At 38.6% G+C, this 25,182-nt stretch overlaps 1 protein-coding gene across 5 annotated transcripts in view; it reads left to right on the top strand.

Annotated features, from left to right (window-relative positions):
• SPOCK3 (SPARC (osteonectin), cwcv and kazal like domains proteoglycan 3) overlaps positions 1 to 25,182 on the top strand; it is a 499,116-nt gene that overhangs the window by 151,167 nt on the left and 322,767 nt on the right. For 2 of the 5 annotated variants that reach the window (XM_062199004.1, XM_062199003.1), the window contains exons 2-3: positions 16,789 to 16,797; positions 16,902 to 16,947. The exons of 1 other annotated variant lie outside the window; for it this stretch is intronic. In XM_062199004.1, the coding sequence (XP_062054988.1) occupies positions 16,789 to 16,797; positions 16,902 to 16,947 (55 nt within the window). The remainder of the gene's footprint in view (positions 1 to 16,788; positions 16,798 to 16,901; positions 16,948 to 25,182) is intronic. 2 more of the 5 variants (XM_062199005.1, XM_062199001.1) reach the window with 1 other exon arrangement.

Genomic DNA, 25,182 nt, shown 5'->3' with positions numbered 1-25,182 from the left:
CTCTCACTTTGCCCACACAAAAGGAAGCTCAGGTGTGAGCTCTATGGAAAGGCTCTTACAGCAAGATGTGGGGCTGCATTGTCAAAAAAATGAAGCCTTCAAACCGACATTTAGCAAGGAACAAAATGTTCCCCAAAACACTTGAAGGAGTGGAGGACAGTCCTCCCTTGATGGAAACTTCAGATGGAAATGCTGTCCTAATGGACACCTTGGTGTCAGCCTTGTGGGAGGCCTGGAAGCAGCAGCACTGAGCTACGCTGCACTTGGACTTCATAACATCAGAAACTGTAAGACAATTATTGCTCTAAGCCAAGAATTTAAGTGCGGCTCATTATGTAACTGTAGACAACTCACTTACCCTTTCTAAAAAAGGGAGGAGGACACAGAGAATCAAGCAGATTGCTGGAGACTGTTTTGAGTTACTATCTTATATACCATCCTTTATAGATACTGGTAACATTCACTTGGCATTTTGGTAAATAGGGCCATTTTAAAAATCTAGGATGTATTACTATTCCAATGTTTTAAAAGTCTGAAGTGGTCTAATAGGCAATCTGGAAACTGAGGGTGGAAAATGTCCCGCCTCCCAAAAGTTATCCTTAGCAAGGTAGGAAGTGCCTGCCTGCCCACTCCTTGGAAGTTTCCAGTCTTATTATGAAAAGAGCAGAGTTGTGGTGACTCCACTCTCCTGAGCTCACAGTTTATTGTAAAACAAGTTAGGTATCACACCTTTGTGATGGCTCTTTTGTTTATCTTGAGCAAGCCAGACAGGATAAAGGATTGCAAAAAGGGTTTTGTCCTCTCCTTGTAACTGAATGTTAATCTGTTGGCTGTTTTGTTTATCAAAATTGTGCTTATCAAGTCATTTTTTCTCATAGTGGCCATTTCACTTCCATGGGTTTCCCCTTTGGTGCTCAGTTAGTTGTCACTGATCAGGGAGAACAAATGATATTTGTCCCTTTGGGACTGGCTTATTTCACTCAGCATCATGTTTCTAAATTCCTCCATTTTGTTGCAAATGAATGGATTTCATTGTTTTTTACTGCTGTATAGTATTCTATAGAGTACATGTCCCATAATTCCTTTATCCAGTCTTCTGTTGATGGGCATTTAGGTTGATTCCAGGTCTTAGCTATTGTGAATTGAGCTGCAATAAACATTAAGGTGCAGACAGCTTTTTTGTTTGCCAATTTAATTTCCTTTGGGTAAATTCCAGGGAGTGGAATGGCTGGGTTGAATGGTAGGGTTATATTCAGGTTTCTGAGGAATCTCCAGACTGACTTCCATAGTGGCTTTATCAGTTTGCATTCCCACCAACAGTGGGTTAGTGTCCCTTTTTCCCCACATCCTCAATAGCACCTGTTGTTGGTAGATTTCTGTATGTGAGCCATTCTAACCAGGGTGAGGTGAAACCTCATTGTGGTTTTGATTTGCATTTCCCTGATTGCTAGTGATCCTGAACATTTTTTCATGTGCCTGTTGGCCATTTGGATTTCCTCTTTTGAAACAATGACTTGATCAGCCCTTGTCCTGACTGTCGAGGAACAACTTACTATTTTATTTCTTTCAGTATTTTTTTGTTCTACTTAATACCATCGGTTGAACTCTTTAATTAACACAAAATTATTCTTAGATGTTTAAATTTAACTAAAAATTGATCCCTGTTAAATACAAGAGTGCTAATAAGAGAGGGAGGAGATGTACAGTTTGGCACATGCTCAATCGGATTTATCCCCAATGGTAGAGTTAGAAGCGTGCCAGGGGATTTCAATTCAATCCCAATGTACCAATGCATCTCATTAGTCAAAATGATCAGTTTAAGTTCATAATTGATCATAAAGATAGGATTAAGTGTCAAAGGGACACATAAACAAGTCTAGTGTCTGCTAATAATAACTGATAGAATTAAAAAGGGAGAGAATGATCCAACATGGGAAGCGGGATACACAGCAGACTCTTAGAATGGCAGATGTCCTAAACAGCACTCTGGCCTCAGAATCAGCCCTTAAGGCATTCAGATCTGGCTAAAAACCCATGAGAGTATTTCAGGCATGGAAAGCCAAGACACTGTGGCAAAAAATGACCTAAATGAAAGATCTCTGTGATTGAGATTGCAGTAGAAAGAACGGGCCATCAAAGAAGGAGGTACCTTTCTCTGAAGGGAGGAGAGAACTTCCACTTTGACTATGGTGTTTTCTAAATAATATCAGAGTTGGCGAACTCAAGAGGCTTCCAAAGCCTTGGCAACTCATGACGAGAGCCTCGGGTGATTACTGACGCCATAAACAAGAGTGTCAATTGTGAAATCAACAATAGGAGTCACTGTGCCACTGTGCACTTACTCCCCATGTAGGATCTCTGTCCTTAATGTGTTGCACTATGTGAATTAATGGTATAACTAGTACTCAAACAGTACTTTATACTTTGTGTTTTGGTGTAGGTGCAAACTGTTGAAATCTTTACTTAGTATATGCTAAGTTTATCTCCTGTATATAAAGATAATTGAAAATTAATCTTGATGAAGAATGGGATGGGAGAGGGAGTAGGAGATGGTATCGTTGTGGGTGGGTAGGAGGTTATGGGGAGAAAAGCTGCTATAATCCAAAAGTTGTACTTTGAAAATTTATAAAAATTAAATTAATTTATAAAAATTAAATTTATAAAAAAATAAAGTTAGATTTCCATGCTATCCAAAATAAAAAATTTGCTTAAAAAATGGCAGGGACCACTTTGGTTTTTTTTTCCTCTTGGAAGCCCCCCTCCATGATGCTCTGGCTGAGGTCTTTGACTCTAGTAAATCTTACTTTTTCAAATCTCAAAAAAAAAAAAAAAATCTGAAACTTAAATATGGGGACAAATCCCAAGACACATAAATTCCATTAATTTTTTTGTTATATGAGGGTGATTCCAGCTGTGGGGCAGAGGGTGAGCTGGATAAAGCTAGGAGCTGCTAATTCAATCCAGATTTCCCCAGGACTTGTAGGAACCCAGCTACCTGAGCCATCACTGCTACCTGCTAAGGTCTATACAGACAGGGAGTTGAAATCAGTCAGTAGCCAGAGCTGGTATCAAACCCAGGCACACTGGTCTGGTACATGGGCATCTCAACCAACTTCTTATATGCTAGACTAAATGTCAGTTCCATTCCACTAAATTTTAGTTGAGCGAGTCATTTTAGAAAGTGTTATATCAAAATAATGCTGAAGAGGAAATAAAAGATAAGAGTAACAAGCATATCTTCTATGATATGCATAAAATGTACTTTGATTAAAAGATTTTAGAGGTCAGTGAACTGAATGTACTATTGCTACATTTAATAGCAGCTACAAATCAAAATCTCAATTTATACATACAAGAAGGAAGTAATAAAATTCATGAAAGTAGATAAAATTTGGCTTAAAAACAAAAAGCAAAGTTCATTGTGAGCAAAAGATCTTCTAGTTTGTTTTTTGAGGTAAGGATGTTGGGGCCCGCATTGTGGAGTAGCAGGTTAAGCTGCTGCCTGCAGTGCCAGCATCCCATATGGGTGCCAGTTTGAGTCCTGGCTGCTCCTTTCCAATCTAGCTCCCTGCTGATCCACCTGGGAAGGAAGCAAAAGATGACACAATTACTTGGACCCCTGCCACCCATGTGGGAGATCTTGATGAAACTCCTGGCTCCTGACTTTGGCCTGGCCTAGCCCTGGCCATTTTGGCCATTTGGGGAGTGAACAAGAGGATGGAAGATTCTCTCTCTCTCTCTCTCTCTCTCTCTGTCTGTTCCCTCCCTCTCTGTAATTCTGGTTTGCAAATAAATAAGTAAATAAATCTTTAAAAAATTAAAGATGAAAATGATGGTAGACATAGATATTAACCATAATAAAAGATACCTAGTTAAATAATTAAGATCATTTATGCATATGAAGGTATGTCAAAAGTTTGTGGAAAATGTAGTTAAAATTAAATTTACTTTGGTGCAAAATTGTTTTTTGAAATCCATTATTATAAGGTCTTCATAAAGTTCATGGTTGCATATTATGAACAAATTGTGCATGAATTTCAAAAATTTTTTGCACCCAAATAAACATGTGTTTAAATTCTGTTGTCCATGTGCTTTGGTCCATTTCCTACTACCCAACCAGCCTAGAATCTGAAAGATTATTTTGCTGCTGAAGAAAAAATAGCACAGAAATATATTCTTGACTCAATAATTAACCACTAAAGCACTTTAATGGTACATTCTTGAATAAATATAAATATTATTTTTCTTTTGTTTGTGATGAGTAAGTTTTATCTAATCTGTAAATATTTACTTTGTGATTCCAACAGCATTTCGTTTTCACTGACAATAGATATCATGCATTAAACATTTATAGATTATATATTTTATTTACATTTCATGATATGATTAAACATTCTCATATTTGATCTATTTTCAATACTTACTTTCATAGAGGCTTTAAAAATTATGAGTTATAAACACTTAAAAATGCTGTAATAAATTCCATAGGAATGTAAAATAAATAAGACATATTGTTATTTTTGTCTAACAGCTAAACAGTAGCTTCATTCATTCATTTATTTATTAACTTATCTAAAAATTAATTCATTAGAAAGCAGAGGGACAGAGAAAGAGAGTGCTCTCCCATCTACTAGTTTACTTCCCAAATGCGAGCAATGGCTAGGTCTGGGCTGGGCCAAAATTGGGAGCCAGGAACTCAGTCTAGGTCTCCCACACGGGTGGTAGGGACCCTGCTGTTTGAGCCATTACCTACTGCCTCCCAGGTGCATGTTAGCAGGAAGCTGTAATGGAAAGCAGAGCTAGAACTCAGACCATGGCACTTGGATACTGTGATGCAGATGCGTCGTGTGATAGGTTAACGCTGTCCCAAAGCCTGCCCCATGGTGCAGTTTTGATTTACTGATCTGAGCAACCTTTGGAGTGCTTAGAGACGCTGAACTTTAATTTAGCTTTTGATTTTCATTTTAAATCAGGGATCATGGAATAGCAACCTGTGTCTACAACATTTTTGTGCATAATACATCATTTTTAGAATCATAATCTTCCCTACTTTCAGATTATATATCATGATGTCTTGTTCTGAAAATATGGTAAACTCATCTGTGGATTATGTGCAAACCTAGATGATATGCTGATAGTCAGAAAGTTGAAATGAAATACTTGGGAAATTTATAGACCTTCCTTAAGATTCTGAAGTTGAATCACACAGATTCAGAACATTAAACACCTCTTTTCCTCTACAAAAGATCTTTTTTCCTTATTTGTTTATTATTTTTAATTTTTGATTACATTTAACATATTCCATAAAATAGTGTTTTCTCACGTCCTATGAGCCTTCTTTTCTGTGGGGAGAGTACCGGTTAGAATAGTGTAAAAGTCTATTTTGGTAAAAGATCAAACTTTCACAGGTTATTTACTCTATCTCTGCTTTATATCAACATCTGTAAAATGAGGATATCATTAGCATCACTTAGATCTTCTGAATGTTGGAATTAGAGTGCTTACAACTGTTCCTGGTATAGGATAAGGGAAAAATATCTGCACGATTTCTTCATGTATATTTGCATCCTCATAGTTCTAGTAAAGATCCCCATTATCCACATTTCCTTATTTTATTTATTGAAGCAATGCATATCTCCTGTCTTTCCATCGTATGGATGGATCCTATGATCTGTATTTCAATGGAAAAGTAACCAAAAGCACATGTTCTCTATGTATTCAGGAAGAGTCGAAGCCCATTCTGTAGATAATTTTAAAGGGAACTGAAAAATTATTCCAATGGTGCTGTCATTTTCACATGCCTCATTTTATTTATATGCTTAATCTCTGGTGAGTCTGGAAATACAAAGTGTTTTCCAAAAAAATGACAACAAACTGTGATAGGAACTTGCTCAGGATTCCAGGATAATGAGTGCTGCCTGGGTAGCAAAGTGGCACGTGGGGATCTGAAACAGACAGTATGTCTCAGAGAGGTGACTCCTTCACCCCAGAGAAACCTGCACTTGCTCTTTCTTCTGATCAAGCTATATGTTAAGTCCTACTACATCAGGAATGTTTCCTTTTTGAGAAATGTGCTGGCTTGATTATTGCCCTCACAATTCTTCCCATACTAGGACCAAACATGTAGAAGAGACTGTTGCAATGTGGAAGTGATTTCAAAAACACAAGCAGATTTGCACTGCTATGTTTTAGCTTTAGAACTAGAAGTGTCTCATGATTTAGCTGAGTTGTTGAAATAGAGTAGAGGATGAGTTAATTTTAGTAAGGAAACTTAGTTTTGTATCAATATTTGCAGGATCACAATCACAAGATACAGGAATCCTGTGAAATTTGCTTCCAAGCCACTCAGTATATTCACGCAATCATCATCAGGCTTTTTAATTTCTGTGTACATAAAAATATTCACGAAATGTTTGTCAATAAGTGGAATAGGGCTTGGCTTTGTGGTACAGTAGGTTAAGCCAAAGACTAGGATATCAGCATCCTGTATTGGAGAGCTGGTTCCAATTCCAGCTGCTCCACTTCTGATCCAGCTCCCTGCTAGTACACCTGGGAAGGTGGTGGAGGTTGATTTAAGTACTTGGGCCTCTGCCGTCCCTGTGGGAGACCAGGATGGAACTCTGGGATCCTGGCTTTGATTTGACTTGGCTCCAACTGTTGTGATATTTGAGTAGTGAGCCAACCAATGGAAGATCTCTCTCCCTGTCGCTCTCACTCTTGCTCTCTCCTCTTCTCAGTCTCTGTCATTCCGCCTTTCAGACAAATAAATAAATCTCTAAAAAAGCAAATCTTAAAAGAAGTAGAATAACAGCTTACCATGCTTTGACCCTGAAGATTTTAAAAACAATATAGAATGGTTCTAGAAAGGTTAATAATCAGTATTTTTTATGAATTTCGCATTTCCCCTAAATATAAACATTTTACTGGTTGACTTAATGCTTGAAAATACATAGAACATATTACCTCCAGACTTCTGATACAATCTTTCCTTCTCGGAAAGAGGATCAGTAGCCCAAAACACTCCACCTAATTGTGTGTGTGTGTGTATTACACTCTACATATGAGATTAGGGCCCTTTTTCTTGTCTTATACAGGGTTGTACAAAAAAGGAATTGGTTATTAGTGATGGTTTCTCAGAAGCAGGAGGTAACCAAATACAGGCCATGTTTGGGAAGTCAGGCAGGTTTGGATTCAGGGAACCTGATGAGTAGGGATGAAACAAAAATCCAGGAGGAGAAACTGACTTGGTTTCTATATATATGTGATCTTCAAAAAATTCCTGGAAAAAATGGAATGGGAATATAAGTTTATTTTGGTGGAAAAACATTTTGAAATTCATGCATAGATTTTTTTTCATAATACCCATTTTCCATGACCCCCCATACAGTAAGGAAAACAACTGGAAGAGAGCCTCTGGAGAATTATCTCCTCTGTGCTATCACAGATTAAAGTCAGGGAAGATCAGATAATATTTTGGAGACCCTGGGAAGTCAGCTTGCTGGGTTTCTGTGTTCTGTACGCACATGTTTGCAAGTCGCCTTCACTGAAAACTTCTCAGGTGCAACATGAGGTTCTTTTCTTGTCTCACCTTTCTTCCATCAGGCTTTGAGCAGGTTTCTCTCCACCTGCCTGGTCCATTCTGAGTACTTCTGGCTCTCACTTTAGAGTGTGTTCTCCTCAAAGTAACACGCCATGCACCACTGAATCACCTTTTCCTTAACATCTATTGGAAGCACAATAAATGTTTGTTGGAAGAGTTGAAATAAAATAACATTATGATATGACCTTGGAACTTTAATTAGATCAGACTGTGTGTTCATTTGGTATCAAGCAGCAGGAGTCACAATAGAATTACCAAAAGAGACTTTCCCACAACTATGTGTTGTCATCTTCTTCCTAACACCATGTCTTTTATTGAAAAATTCCATTTTCTCATATGATATCAGTTTAATCAGTATTTTCTTTTTTTATCTATTTATTTGACAGATAGAGTTAGACAGTGAGAGAGAGAGAGACAGAGAGAAAGGTCTTCCTTCTGTTGGTTCACCCCCCAAATGACCTCTACTGATGGAACTAGGCCAATCCGAAGCCAGGAGCCAGGTGCTTTTCCTGGTCTCCCATGCGGGTGCAGGGGCCCAAGCACCTGGGCCATCCTCCACTGCCTTCCCGGGCCACAGCAGAGAGCTGGACTTGAAGAGCAGCAACCAAGACTAGAACCCGGTGCCCATATGGGATTCCGGTGCTGCAGGCAGAGGATTAACCAAATGAGCCACAGTGCTGGCTATATATATATATATATATATATATATATATATATATATATCACTCTAATTCATTAATTAAAATTGTTAAGCTAGAATTTGGACATTTATATCCAGATCAGATGATCCTTAAACCTTCATATTGCTTTTGATGTTTTCTCAAACTTTCTTTTTTCTTTATTGGAGTGATAGAGAGAGACAGGCAACCTCCTTCTGGTGGCTCACTCCCCAGATGTCCACAATTGCTGGGATTGAAGTCGGGAGCAGACACACTATCCGGGTATCCCATGTGGGCATCCCATGTGGCTATCCCATGTGGGTGAGAGGAATGCAATTGCTCTCCCCTCCCTCCATCCACTGTCTGCAGGGTCTGCATTGTCAGGAAGCTGGAGTCCAGAGTTGGAATTAGGAATCAAACGCAGGCACTCGAATGTGGGACATGGACATTTTAATCCATAGGCTAAGTGCTCATCCCTGGCATTGGCTTAATTTTTTGATGCTAGTTAATTTGCAATTTGAGATAATTGTTATATGACTGAGATCACTGATAAAGCACTATTGCTTTTGGAGGTATCAATTATGTTCCTAGAATTGTATCTACAAATCACATTGAATCTGTTAAAAACAAATTAAAGTTAAAAATTAAAGAATCTTACAGACACTTATGTGAATAAAATGGAATTTTTAGATAACATTTTAAAAAATTCTAGAAAATAATTTTAAAATAAAAATCTGTCAAGGGGAAGTATAAAAATTTTGGGAAAAAAACATAAAATTAGTACATCACATTAAACATGAACTCATATATATTAATATAATAAGATATAATTCTAAATGACTTAAGAGCAAGGAATGTGATATCAGGGGAATCTATGGATTTAAATAAAATCTAAGACAGTACTATTGTAAGAGATTCTCTCCTTTTTGCTTATAGTGTGGAGTTGATGCTATAATGTTGTGTATTACAGCTTTCTAAAAAACATTATCATAGTAAGAAAATTTTCATGTTACTCTATTTCAGTGGTCTAGTTTCTTGTTATGATGATGTATCTTTTTTCTGATTTTAAATAAAATGAGTATCTGGATAGGGAGCACAGTTTCTCAACTTTAGGATATTACAAAGATAATCATTGTAATGATAAACTGTCAATACATATAGTTGGCAGTGTTATAGTTGAATATTTTTTTCTTTCTCTGAGACTAAGGTTTCCAGATTTAGTAATCATATATACAAGTTAGTTCTGAAAATATTTAAGGATATCCCGTCAATCTTTTTTAAAGATTTATTTTTTTGAAAGGCACATTTATGGAGGGATAGAGATCCATCTCCATCTGCTGGTTCACTCCCCCAGTGGCTACCACAGCTGGGGTTGGGCTAGGCAGAAGCCAGGAACCAGGACACTATTTGGGGTCTCCCATGTGGATTGCAGGGGCCCTAGTAATTGGACCATCACCCACTGCTTTCCTATTATAAAGCACTTGTGGAGAAAATCTGTTACTGGGAGCAGTTCCTGTTGCAGGGTATTTGGACTCATTGTGTTTCTGTTTTTCCCAATAACTCTGCACAAATGGTCCTCAAATGGGTGCTGTTCCCCCAGAGGACGTGTGGCAGTATCTGGTGACATTTGTTTGCCATACCTTGGGGAAGGTCCCTGCTGGGATCTCATGGGTGTAGACAAAGCAGGTGCCCCTATGTTCCAGCACAGCAAAGAATTATCCTGCCAAAAATATCAACAATCCTAAAGTTGAGAAACTGTGTTCCCTATCAAATACTTGTTTTATTTAAAATCAGAAAAAAGATACATCATTATAATGAGAAAAAAGACAACATAAATAGTATAACATGCAAATTTTCTTAATAAGATAATGTTTTTTTTGAAAATTAACAACTGATATTTCTTTAAGTAGAAAATGTTCAAAGCTATGCACTATTAAATTCTCATGGTCTTTGTTATTTAGGCTTGGTTGTAGTGGTCTATACTTGAATGTTTCCAGCTGGGGACATTTCTTGCAGTTGTTCCTTGAATCTGGGTTGGCTTATATGAGATCTAAACTGAAGCCCGAAAACACTTAGTAGTTATACAAGTGGTTTGGGAATAGAAGATACTGTGCCTAAGTGAACACATAAGTAAAAACAGTGTTCTATCTCATCCTGAAAAAAATTCCTTAGACTTAGTGAAGCAAAGCAAGAAAACACAAAAAACAAACAACAACAACAAAGACCAAGCCAAACAAAACAAGAAAACCAAGGCCAGTGACTGCAGAACTTAAGAATGTGTCTCTAAAAATAGCCCAGTAGTCAATAGGCAAAGGATTTTGCATTTCCAAACCATTAGATCCCTGCAGTGGCCACACTTTGAGGATGCCCTTGACATAGCCAAAAGAACCAAGTTCATGTTTTAAACTGTGATTATAGATTTTTATATAGGTATATCCCAAACTAACCAAACACAGTCATAATATCCAGAAAAAATTAATTAAATGCAGTCAGATTAGATTTCACTGTGGTATTATGTTAATATATGAGGTTGTTTTCCAAAGTTCATGGCAAATGGAATTAGAATGTAAATTTATCTTGGAACAATGTTTTTGAAATCTATGCACAATTTTTTCTTATTATACCCTTCTGTGAACTTTTTGGAGATCCCTTATATGCATGGATTTCAAAATATTGTGCACCAAGACAAACATACCATTGAATTCCATTTCCTGTTAAATTTTTGATGTATTTTCTTGGGTTTACCTAATCCCTGTTAATCTATACAGATCTTCAGTATTTCAAATGTGGAGTATTGTGTCAAAAGTGTTGCTTTCACATCACCCAACTTCAATGTTAACAATTTTAACTGCATAACTAGTCTGTCTTCTAGGGCTCTTTGATGCTTATATGAGTGGAATCATTACTGTAATGATTACCCCATCTTTTTGGATGATGCAGCTGGCAAGGGTATAATACCAAAAATAGCCCAAGGTGATAGCAGTAGTGCATGACTTCTTGCATTAACCACAGTCCTCAATATAGGCTTTTAGAAAGTTCACTTCAACCTCGAATAGCTAAAGCAATTTTGTCCAACAAAAACAAAGCCGGAGGCATCACAATACCAGATTTCAGGACATACTACAGGGCAGTTGTAATCAAAACAGCATGGTACTGGCACAGAAACAGATGGATAGACCAATGGAACAGAACAGAAACACCAGAATAGAAACACCAGAAATCAACCCAAACATCTACAGCCAACTTATATTTGATCAAGGATCTAAAACCAATTCCTGGAGCAAGGACAGTCTATTCAATAAATGGTGCTGGGAAAATTGGATTTCCATGTGCAGAAGCATGAAGCAAGACCCCTGCCTCACACCTTACACAAAAATCCACTCAGCATGGATTAAAGACCTAAATCTATGACTTGACACCATCAAATTATTAGAGAACATTGCAGAAACCCTGCAAGATATTGGCACCGACAAAGACTTCCTGAAAAAAGACCCTAGAGGCACAGGCAGTCAGCCAAAATTAACTATTGGGATTGCATCAAATTGAGAAGTTTCTGTACTTCAAAAGAAACAGACGAGTGAAGAGGCAACCGACAGAATGGGAAAAAAATATTTGCAAACTATGCAACTGATAAAGGATTGATAACCAGAATCTACAAAGAGATCAAGAAACTCCACAACAACAAAACTAACAACCCACTTAAGAGATGGGCCAAGGACCTCAATAGACATTTTTCAAAAGAGGAAATCCAAGTGGCCGACAAGCACATGAAAAAATGTTCAAGTTCACTAACAATCAGGGAAATGCAAATCAAAACCACAATGAGGTTTCACCTCACCTCGGTGAGAATGGCTCACATTCAGAAATCTACCAACAACAGATGCTATTGAGGATGTGGGGAAAAAGGGACACTAACCCACTGTTGGTGGGAATGCAAACTGGTAAATCCACTATGGAAGTCAGTCTGGAGATTCCTCAGAAACCTGAATATAACCCTACCATTCAACCCAGCCATTCCACTCCCTGGAATTTACCCAAAGGAAATTAAATTGGCAAACAAAAAAGCAGTCTGCACCTTAATGTTTATTGCAGCTCAATTCACAATAGCTAAGACCTGGAATCAACCCAAATGCCCATCAACAGTAGACTGGATAAATAAATTATGGGACATGTACTCTATAGAATACTATACAGCAGTAAAAAACAATGAAATCCGGTCATTTGCAACAAGGTGGAGGAATCTGGAAAACATCATGCTGAGTGAAATAAGCCAGTCCCAAAGAGACAAATATCATTTGTTTTCCCTGATTGGTGACCACTAACTGAGCACCAAAAAGGAAACCTGTTGAAGTGAAATGGACACTATGAGAAACAGTGACTTGATCAGCTCTTGTCCTGACTGTTGATGAACAACTTAATACTTTATCCCTCCTAGTATTTTTTTTGTTTGTTCTACTTAATACTATTGGTTGAATTCTGTAATTAATGCACAGTTATTCTTAAGTGTTGATGCTTAACTGAAAAAATGATCCCTGTTAAATATAAGAATGGGAATAAGAGAGGGAAGAGATGTACAATTTGGGACATGCTCAAGCTGACTTGCCCCAAACGGTAGAGTTAGAAACATACCAGGGGATTCCAATTCAATCCCATCAAGGTGGCATGGACCAGTGCCATCTCACTAGTCCAAGTGATCAATTTCTGTTCACAATTGATCATAATTATAGGACTAGGAGTCAAAGGGATCACATAAACAAGACTAGTGTCTGCAAATACTGATAGAATAAAAAAGGGAGAGAACGATCCAACATGGGAAGCAGGATACACAGCAGACTCTTAGAATGGCAGATGTCCTAAACAGCACTCTGGCCTCAGAATCAGCCCTTAAGGCATTCAGATCTGGCTGAAAAGCTCATTAGAGTATTTCAGGCATGGAAAGCCAAGACACTCTGTCAAAAAAATGAATAAATAAAAAACCTAAATGAAAGATCTCCACGAGTGAGATCCCAGTGGAAAGAATGGGACATCAAAGAAGGAGGTACCTTTCTCTGAAGGGAGGAGAGAACTTCCCCTTCAACTATGACCTTGTAAGAGTCGGTGAACTCAAAAGGCTTCCATAGCTTTGGCAACTCATGACAAGAGCCTAGGGTGATTACTGATGCCATAAACAAGAGTGTCAATTTGTTAAGGCAACAACAGGAGTCACTGTGCACTTATTCCTCATGTAGGATCTCTGTCCTTAATGTGCTGTACATTGTGATTTAATGCTATAACTAGTACTTAACATTTTTCGGTTTGTGTTTCTATGTGGGTGTAAACTGTTGAAATCTTTACTTAATATATACTAAATTGATCTCCTGTATATAAAGAAAATTGAAAATGAATCTTGATATGAATGGAAGGGAAGAGGGAGCAGGAAAGGGGAGGGTTGTGGGTGGGAGGGAAGTTATTGGTGGGAAGCCATTGTAATCCATAAGCTGTACTTTGGAAATTTATATTCATTAAATAAAAGTTAAAAAAAAAGAAAGTTCACTTCATGCAACATTTGCCATATTTTTCTTCCCTTCCCTCCCTTCCCGTCCTCTCCGCTCCCCTCCCCTCCCCTTCCCTTCCTTTCCCTTCCCCTCCTTCCCCTCCCCTCTTTAACTATGGAGATGTCTTTTGATTTTGTGCATGAGAGCTAAATTTCTAAAGAAACTTCCAGACCTGCACTGTTACTTCAAGTTTATTATTCTTCTTATTATTACTAATACAAAGAGAACTCACTTTATGCTTTCCATAGGTACAGTTCCAAGAAGACAACCACATTTTCCTCCCTCCACTCCTCTCTCCCCTCCCTCCATCCACTGTCTTCATCAGTTTTTGCAAGATGCCATTTAAAAAAATTTTATTTTTATTTTTTGACAGGCAGAGTGGACAGTGAGAGAGAGAGAGACAGAGAGAAAGGTCTTCCTTTTGCCGTTGGTTCACCCTGCAATGGCCGCCACGGCTGGCGCACTGTGGCCGGCGCATTGTGCTGATCCAAAGGCAGGAGCCAGGTACTTCTCCTGGTCTCCCATGCGGGTGCAGAGCCCAAGGACTTAGGCCATCCTCCACTGCCTTCCCGGGCCAGAGCAGAGGGCTGGCCTGGAAGAGGGGCAACCAGGACAGAATCCGGTGCCCCGACCGGGACTAGAACCCGGGGTGCCAGCGCCACAGGCAGAGGATTAGCCTATTGAGCCGTGGTGCAGGCCTGCAAGATGCCATTTAGATCCACTCTACAGTCACTAGCTTAATTCAACAATATTTTTAGTATTCATCAAGTAAAATGTATAAGGCCCTCAGTTCCACAGGAGTATAAACAAGTGCTAAAACAGCAATCATATCCCCAAATGACCATTTCATTCCTGTGCATTTTTTGGCATTCTATATTAGCTGCGATGTCATCAGAGAAAGCACATGATAGTTGTCTTCTTTCAACTGGCTGATTTCACTAAGCCTAATGGTTTCCAGTTGCATCCATTTTGTTACAAAAAACAGGATGTCATTCTTTTTTGTGGCTGAATGGTATTCCATAGTGTATAAATACCACATTTTCTTTATCCAGTCATGGACCCAGATAATTTCATGCAGATAATATTAGCATGGATTTCCAGAATTCACCCCCCTCACTTAAGATAACTCTGGGCATAAATGTACAACTGCCAAACATGCCTTCTGTGGCTTTTCTTTCTTTTGAAATTGGCTGGGTCTGCGTGCAGAAGTTGGTAATGAGCAGTTAGTCACAATAGAAAATCCTTTGAAACAAAATTTAGATTTTTCCATAAATAAGTTGAATGATTTCCTTTATTTCCATGAATAAAATATGGGGGCATGTGTTGTGGTGCAGCGCTGACCGGGATCCTCCTTTCCCGTATCAGAGTGTCTGGTTCTCATCTCTGCTCCCCAGCTTCCCATCCAGCCTTCCTGCAAGGGTGCATTCTAGGATATGGTGGATGATGGCCCACATACTGGGGTTCCTACCAATGCTTTGTGAGACACTGATGAAGTTCCCAACTACAAGGTTCCTCCATTCCCAACCCCAGGTGTTGCCGCCATTTGGGCACTTGACCAGAGGATGGTGGAGATTTCTCTATCTTTCACTATGCCTTTCAAATAAATAGATTTTTTAAAAGTGTACACTACACTCCCTGTTTAATACACTAGAGAGTGCTAGCAAAGAAATTCTCAAGAGGATTGGGGGCCAACCTAGTGGTACAACTGAGTAACCACAGATTGCAATGGCGTCCTCCCATATTAGAACTGTGGTTCCTGTTCCTGCTGTTCTGCTTCTGATCCACTTTCCTACCAACGCACCTGGGAAAGAAGTGGAAAATGGTCCAAGTTCTTGGACCCCTGCACCCACATGGGGGAATCAGAATTCTTGGTTCCTGGCTTTGGCCTGGCCCAGCCCTGGGTGTTGCGACTGTTTGTGGAGTGAACTAGTAGATGGCAGGTCTCTCTCCCTTTCTGTATCCACTCTTGTTCTGCCTTTCAAATAAATAATAAATCTATACTCTAGTTTCTCTTCAGATCGTATAAATCTTTTGCCTTTTACAAATAAATAATAAATCTTAAAAAAAAAGAAAGGAAGAGGATTGAAAGAGGTTAGAAGAAAATGCAATGGATGTCTGTATGGCTTTTGTGCATTGTCCAGGTTCCTAGGCCTTTTGCCTGCCAGACTTTGGTGGGTCTAAGAATGTGGCACTGGTAAATGCTATGGTGTCACCATTGTGCCCCTCTTTCTTGTAGCTGATGGCTCTAGTGAAAACAGTTTGTTAGTCTATCTGTGAAACAGTGTTTGCTTACAATAGAGGATGATATGGATGAAGTACTTTTACGAAGCTTTTAGAGTGATATAAACGAGAATAAAATAGATTTAATCTGTTTGGCATTGCTTTTTTTTATTCTTTTCAATATACGTTGCTCCAGTTTTGTGTTATACATTGAGGTTTATGAAAAATACAGTAAATATACTTCACTGGTTCTTTTCTGTATTAAAGATTCACATTTAGGCAGGATTTAATTAGGTGTGCTTTTTTTTTTTCAAGTGCCCAGTTGCATTTTGATGAACTCCTTAGATATTCAATTAACATGTGAATGATTTGCATGAAGCATATTTACACTCTATGGGCTACTGCGGAATCACTTGATATTTTCCTTCTTATATTAATGGTTCCATTTACTATTGTGCTAGTGGAAAATGAAGTTGTATAATTGGAAACTGGTAAGATACTTTATAGCTTGTTAGTTTAAGATAATTATCTGCATGTTATATTACACATTGAATTACAATAGAAAGCCATGGATTATAACATTTAGGAGAGGTGGTGACCAAAAATAGTTAAATTGTTAAGGTAACCATTGTCTTGCAATGAAAATGAATACATTTATTGAAAGATGCTTCTGTAACTTGTAAACAGTGTGTTTCTTTTTGATAACTATTCTTTTTCTCTTGTTCTTTCTCATTTTTTATTTATTTATTTTATAATTTGCTGCTTGCCATTACAGGAAGTAGAGGTTTGTATATTGCTTCTGTGTCATATATTTAATTTTAGATTTTATATGAATCTGTACATTTTAATTACTCATGTATACTCAGTTTACATTATTTCCCCCCATAGGATGATTATTTCCGCACCTGGAGTCCAGGGAAACCCTTTGATCAGGGTAAGAGTCTAATTATTTTAAAATAAAAATCTTACATTTTATAACTGTGGTACTTTGAGGATTATATTTATTGTCTGCTTAATTTTAAATAGGAGAAGTTACATGACTGGAAAAATTGATGCTGCAATTGCTTCCTTACCAGTGTAATGTAATTACCAATAAGCTAATTATGTATCATGATTATGTTGGGATGCCTTTCATTTTTAAATATATGTATCAGGTTCCTTATGTGGCCTTCTGACCCTTCCCATGTTCCTGCTTGCCGGTTCATGCAAGTCACTTCAGCCCAGGTTCAAGTGCGTTCACAGGTAATAGAGATATTTGTGCAAAATTCCCAAACGGATGACTTTTCTGCCTGTTTTCCTATTAATACATGATTGCACTGAGAGTGGGCCAGACCATTCCAATTAGTCTCTGTTAGGCCTTAGCAAAAGGCAAAAGGAAAAGCCTTGTATAAGATGAGGGACCCCACCCCTGAATACACAGCTTGCAGTTTTCCTCACTTACCCTAAGACAGAGAAGCAGGGAAAATGGTTTCCCACGTGTGCACTGGGGATTCAAACATCAAACTCCATGCAGGATTGGTTATATTAATGACTAAAGAGATTTATGTATTAAATTCTACAATATTAGAACCAGGGGGCTTTCTGATTTACATAGGTTATAGTAAGGTGCAAGATGAGATTCCATGAAGTACTAACATTTAGAAATAGGCAATGTTTTCAAGAATATTTGGGTGAACTATTGAATGATGGAGCCATAGGAGATCACTGAAGGGGGTTTTTGGTTTTTGCTGTTTCCCGTCCTTGACTTCCTCTTTGGGATGACCGCACGCCTCCAAGGGTAAGAAGCAGCCTGTGTGGACTTCGCCACAGACTCTCAGCAACACAGACGCTCACCTGAGGTCTAAAAGTCATTCACATTCAATCCCCATGGAAATTATCTGTGTGGTTTCACTATTGTTATCAGTTTTTTAATTTGTGCAATCTGTCTTTTAAAATTCTAAAAAAAAGCCCACAAACTAATTTTGACTTGGTTACCAATAAGTAAAGCCAGTACATTAGATGGCAGGCAATGAAAAAATAATGACATGCATACTGAGATGTATTTGCCAGCTTTCTTGGGAAATGAATTTTTATGACGGAATCATAAACCTTGAAAAATGGGAGTTATCCATGAAACGGATGTTAAGAATTAAATTTGCCATACTTGGTGCATCCAGTTATAATAAGGACACTTTGGTTTTTCCTTTTTGTGTGTGTGACTGTGTTCTGATTTATCTCTCATTTAAAAAGAAATGATTGCTTTAGGGGAGGATTTCAACTGAGATACACCATAATTCTGATTTACTTTAAATTTTAAACAGGCTTTTAACCTCTAGCTTGTTAAAAAAATCATTTTTATCAGGCAAGGAACAATTCATGATAGGATGATAGGTAATATTTATGAGGGATGTCCTATATTCAGTCACAATTGCAAGGATTTGATTTTGTGTGCGCGTGCCTGTATTCATTTAGTCATCTCAGTAATTCCACAAGGCAGACAAGGAAGCTGGGGCTTGAAAGCAGGTTAAGCTCTTCCTGGGTGAGAGTCCTACAGAGTGTTAGGGCCAGGATTGAGGTCACACAGTCTGAGCCCCAAACTCTATCTCCTCACCCTAACCACTGTACCCTGCTGCCACTCATATGATAGAATTAAAATGAAATAATGGCGTAACAATGATACTTGGAAGTCTGTGTTTTAAAAATAGCTTTTACCTTAACAAACATTAAGAACAACTGTTTGCTTTATTCCTGTGTGTTAATATTTTGTAGATTCTCAGATCTTGAGTTTTGAATGAGCATATTATAGTTAACACGCATGAGAATATTTCATTTAAAAAATGAAAATAGAAAAAAAGTAAATTGAGATACACATGTTGTTTTTGCTTTTGAGTCAAATTAACTGAATCAGTTGTGACTCACACTGAGGAGCAAGCCAATTTATCCTGTTCCCACCTGGCTCTGAGTCAGACAGTGCTCATCATCTGGATGGAAGACTTGAGATATGTTAATTTCTAGTTCTTTTCCTGATGACACTCTTCCTTCAAGTATCTACCTGTTTCAAAAGCTGATTGATCTGTTGAGTATGAAATAACTTAGCATATTTTTATGAGAGGTTATTATTTTTAATATATTTTGTTTCTTCATTGTCTAAGGATAATCCTATTATCAATAGAAGTTGATTAGTTGATTTTCTCCTACTTCTTTTTTTTTTTTTTTGAGGGAATGCATGTTGCCTGAAAACATTGAGGAAAATATTTAGAATTACTTATTTTTCTGGTATTTATATCATTTTTACCATATTTATTTAATTTTTTGAAAGATTTATTTATTTATTTGAAAGGCAGAGAGAGGAGAGGATGAGAGAGAGAGAGTCTTCCATCCGATGGTTCACTCCCCAGTTGGCCACAACGGCTGGAGCTATGCTGATCCAAAGCCAGGAGCTTCTTCTGGGTCTCCCACATGGGTGCAGGGGCCTAAGGACTTGGACCATCTTCCTCTGCTATCCCAGGTCATAGCAGAGAACTGGATTAAAAGCGGAGCAGCCAGGTCTTGAACTGGTTCCCATATGGGATGCCGGTGTTTCAGGCCAGAGCGTTAACCCAATGAGCCACAGCCCCGATCCCACCATATATATATTTTAAGTTGCTTTTTCCTTCAGTTTGTATAGAATATTCTATAAAGTATGTGGAAATTAAAGAATCATTAATGAAAATGCTTCATAATAATATTGTCATAACTTTTCTGCATATTTATGTAAACTGCACATAAATTAAGTACATACATGAACATACAGATACATATTTACATCCACAGGCAAGCATTTCTACCTGCAAACTTTCTTCTAGGTAAAAATCCACCAATTGTTTACACATAATTTATCCACATTTCAGTGGAGCTGCGACAATTTTTTAAATATACTGTTAGCTTCTTTTCATCAATCACGTTTCCAGTTTGCTTTTTTTAAAAAAAAACACCAAAACAGTAATAGTTTTGGGGAACTATAATAATTTCAGATCAGACTAAGTGTTACAATTTTTTTAACAAGACTGATTTATTTATTTGAAAAGCAGAGGAAGGGAGGGCTGGAGAGAGTGAGAGAGGAGAGATCCTTCTTCCGTCTGCTGGTTCAGTCCCTAAATGACTGCAGAAGCCAGGTCTGGGCAAATCCAGGAACTAGGAACTGTATCCAACTCTCTCACCTGAGTAACAGGGGTCCAAATATTTGAGCCATCATCTGCTGCCTCCCAGGTTCCTTAACAGTGAATTATATTGGACACAGAGCAGCTAGGACTGGAACCAGCACTCCAAAGTGGGATATGGGCTTCCAAGTGGTGACAGCTTAAACCAGTGCTCCACAACACATGCCCCAACACTATTTTGATGACGGTGTGTCTGCTGCAGAATTTAAGAAAACATATACAAAATTTCTTTGGATTTGTCCACATTGAATTTTCCGTGCCATTACTTCTCTCCATTAGTGTGGTTAATCATGAGTTGATACAACAGAAGCCAACTGAAACCTGATTTTAATGAGGACATGCATCTTGTAGAATAAGGCTTAAAAGGCTGTGTTTACTATGGCAAATAAACAGAAGCAGGAATTCACATAATTATCAATATTTTCTTTTCTAGCTCTTGGAAATAAAATTAAAACTTTGCAGAAACCCATAATGTTTTTGGCACATTAAGCTTTTTTCAAAAGGAAAATTTAAGTTATTGAAAAATAAAGAGAGTTAAAAGAAAGGGAAACTGTGGCATTAATTTTGGACATTAATATCAGCATTAGAATGAGACAGTGAAATCAAAGACTAACAAAAGCAAAAGTCTGACACCTCAGTCTATGCTAAGGAGTTTTAAGTAAGGAAGACACTATTGGGCCTGACGAATTCTAAACAGTCTTGAGAACTGAGACAACAAGTATCCATTGCTATTTTTATGGTAAGGTCAAGCAAATCAAAAATTATTCTATAAGAACCACCAGTTAAAGCAACCAGATGTGGGACAACCACATTCTATGGAAGAACTGTAAGAGACAGTCCATGTGTGTAGTGAAAGTTGTTAACCCTGCAGATGGACAGAAACACAGTAACAGACCTCGAGGCTGAAAGTACTGAGTCAATAAACGTGAGAAAAACAAACAATCCCATTAAAGAATGGCAGCGAGATATTTTGGTATTGTTTGGATAGACTCTAGCAGTAGATTATCTTCAAGAACAAGCAGTTTGTTGAACTTAACAGTTACGTCTGAGCTGTGTGAAGATGCCATTTAAAGTTATCACTGTATCCATCTTTCAGTAGCAGATAAAGAGAGGCAAAAATATAATGGGCTAAGTCTGGAAACACTTTTCCTTCCAACTTTGGATATAGAGAATTCTGGAAAAAGGTAAAGTCAGTGACTTACAGTAATAAAATAGATGGTAATTGTGTGCAACAAAATAAGAAAGGAAAATGAATCTAGAGTGAGCACCATAAATATGCTGTAGTTTTTAAAAATATTTACATTTTTTCTTTCCACTATGTTAGCCTTACTTTGGTTTTGCTCATGGATTAATTTGGGTGTGTATCATAAAGTCACTAAAATTAGAGTGCTTCCTAAAAGTGAATTAGAGAATCAGCTCAGACTAAAGTGCTAAATCTTCAAATACCACATTTTATTCAAAAGTCCTTTTCCAGAGCAGGGATTTGGTGCAAGAGTTGAGAAGCTGCTTGGGACACCCACGTGTTATGTGTGAGTATCGGTTTGAGTCCTGGCGCCTCCACTGCTGATCCAGCTTCCTGCTAATGTGCACACCTGGGATCGCTGGTGATGGCTCTGGTGCTTGGGTCCCCGCCACTCATATGATGGGGCAGACCCAGATTAAGTTCCAGGTACCTGACTTTGGCTTGATCCAGCCCTGGCATTTGTGGGTATTTGAGGAATGAACCACCCTGTGGAGGATCTCCGTTTTTTTCTCTTTCTCTCTTGCTCTCTCTCTCGCTCTCTCTCTCCTCTTCCTGCTCCTTCTCCCTCTCCTTCCCTTTCAAATAAAAATGAATATGTATAAGAACAAAATTAATAAACCATTTCCCCAGAATATGATAGATATTTCAACCTGATATGAAGGAGTTGTAAGTAAAAACATTTTGTTCTTTATTTCTGTGTCTTTACACTCCAGGCCAATTGGGAGTTGTTCCTTCTGGTACCTACTACAATGGCAGTGAATTATACTTAATAAACTGGTAGTCAAGGAGATGCATTTACCTGGATCCAGATATTTCAGAACAATCAGCTTTATGTCACGGGTGTGTTTCCGCTCTCCGGCAGATTCCTGGGTGTATGGGACTAGTTGCACTGCGGGTCAGCATCCACTGATCTTTTTGCAGCAGTATGAGAAGTATGGCAGCTTCTAAACCAGGGCCTATCTGCGAAGGGCGGGGCACTGTGACTCTTGGGGCTCAGTGAGATCCCGTTTAATTTAACAAAACTTCAGAAGAAGAGGAGATACGGGAAGAACCATTCCTAAACTGCAGCTGCTCAAAATGTGCTCTGCAGAATAAATGCAAACCATTGATCTTGCACTTGGCTGAGCCAATTTTGCAAGGACAGAATGAAGGGCAGGCGTACACGCAGCCGTGTACTGTCAACAGTTTTTTGTTTTTATCTTATTAGAATAAGTTCTCAGAGTTTCATCTGATTCCCATCATTTTCCCCATTCATTTGCAGAATGTCTCTCATATAACAACAGCCGTGGCCTGACAAGTCCCTTTACACCCAGTCTCTGGCTACAAGGGAAAAGCGATCCAGGTTTTGTCTGGAGCTTTGTCTCTCCTTCAGTGAACAGAGCTGATCATAGGAGTACGGCTGTAATTATTTCTGAAACTGAAAAAGGCTAGTGTTTGAGAAAATGCAACCCCCAATTTCTGTTTCCCTTTTAATTTGCATTTCCCTACTTAAGACATAAGTTGCACAGATGAGGCAACATAGGCATTGCCTCTCCCCGAGATGCCTTTAATTTTTCCTTGGTTATGCAGGGATTGTTTGTAGTGTGGACATGTGTGTGTGTGTGTGTGTTCCTAGATGGTATTTATTGGAGAATTCTGAAACAATAGATAGGTCTGATTCATGCTTCACAATAGAGGCATAGTGGTATCATAATGCTGCTTTGTTTAAGAGCTCGGGGCCTCTGGCATATTTCTAATGGAGAAATTGGTATTTCCGGAGTTGAAATTCAGTGGGAGCAATATGCAAATATAAATGCCTTTGTGTTTGAAAAGTATAAATTCCGAACTGTTATTTTGATCTGGACTGTTATTTGATCCACTCGGATGAAATGATTTAGGGTTTTTTGGTATCATTTTGCACAAATTACTTGTTAGAGCATTCAAGTGCTAATAACCATCATGTTATGATGTCAGTTTATATCCTCCCTTGGTTATATCCTCCCTGGGAGCATGGAGCCCTCTGAAATGCTAAGATAAACCTGCTACAAAATTGTATTCAACCTAGAAAATCACAGTACAGACTTACTGCAGGGCACATTAAGTCTATAAGAACTGTATAGGGCTTCCTTTTTTTTTTTGGACAGGCAGAGTTAGACAGTGAGAGAGAGACAAAGAGAAAGATCTTTCTTCTGTTGGTTCATTCCCCAAATGGCCACCATGGCCAGCGCTATGCCCATCAAAAGCCAGGAGCCAGGTGCTTTTTCCTGGTCTTCCATGTGGGTGCAGGGGCCCAAGCACTTGGGCCATCCTCCACTGCCCTCGCGGGCCACAGCAGAGAGTGGCCTGGAGGAGGAGCAACTGGGACAGAACCAGCGCCCCAACTGGGACTAGAACCCCGGGGTGCCGGCGCGGGAGGCGGAGGATTAGCCTAGTGAGCCACGGCGCCGGCCAATAGGGCTTCTAAGTGAGGAATTCATTTCCTTTTTCTTATCCAGTTACAACTTCCTTATGTAAAGATGGTATTTAATTTGTTTTGCATTATTGTCTACCCAATGCACTAATAAGGAATCTTAGGTTGTTTTATGCTACTTCAAATAGGCATTCTTTCTTCATGGAATAATAAAAATTATAAAAAGTCTGGATTTAATTCATAAAATTATACTGAGATTAATAATACTTCATTTGGTCATATCACAGTAGCCCACCTACGTGTGCAGGAAGTCAAAGTCTATTGATTTCTTTCCAGTGATGTGTCCTGTTGCCAAATTGTGAATTAAACTTATGGAGCATGGGTTGATCAAGTTCGTTTTGAAGATGTTCAGTGAATTAAGAAATTATATTCCTACCTCAAACCTTGTTAATCTGCACAGTGATTAGTGCTGTGAACACTGAAAAACCGCAGCTATCCAGTCGTAGTGGTAATTTTTTTTGACAGGCGGAGTTAGAGAGAGAGACAGAGAGAAAGGTCTTCCTTCCGTTGGTTCACCCCCAAAATGGTCGCTACGGCCAGCGCGCTGCGCCGATCCAAAGCCAGGAGCCAGGTGCTTCCTCCTGGACTCCCATGCAGATGCAGGGCCCAAGCACTTGGGCCATCCTCCACTGCCTTCCCGGTCCACAGCAGAGAGCTGGACTGGAAGAGGAGCAACCGGGACAGAATTTAATGTTTCTTTTCTTTAGGTTTTCGTGGATAAAAATAGAAACCATATCCATGAAACAATAACTCTGTATTATCCCTTCTTCCTGGCCATTGACAAGTATTCTATATCTTGTTTCTATGGATCATACCTCGCTAGGTTTCTCATTTATGCCTTTTTGTGACTGGCTTATTATGTCCGCGGGTGAATCCACGCTGCAGCCTGTGTCAAAATTTCCCTCCTTGGTAACAGACTGAGCAACACTGCATTGCCCATATCCACCATGTCTTGTTTATCCACTCATCCACTGAGCAACACTGGGTTACTTCCACCTTTTGGCTATTGTGAATAATGTTGCTATGAACATATTATGTTCGTGTAAATGTTTGAGTCTCTATTTTCAGTTCTTTTGAGTATACCCCCAGAGTTGTGACTTATGGAGCATATGGTGATTCTGTTTAATTATCTGAGGCACCACCATATTGTTCATAGCAACCGTACCCTATTACATTCCCACCAGCAATACCCAAATGTTTCAATTTTTTTTACATCCTCACCAATAGTGGCAATTTGCTGGCTTTGAAAAATAATATTCAAGGTCAGCATTGTGGCTCAGTGGGTTATGCCACTGCCAG

Source organism: Lepus europaeus, chromosome 8 (assembly GCF_033115175.1).
Source record: "Lepus europaeus isolate LE1 chromosome 8, mLepTim1.pri, whole genome shotgun sequence".
NCBI lineage: Eukaryota > Metazoa > Chordata > Mammalia > Lagomorpha > Leporidae > Lepus > Lepus europaeus.
This window is presented reverse-complemented; position numbering and strand designations above follow the sequence as displayed.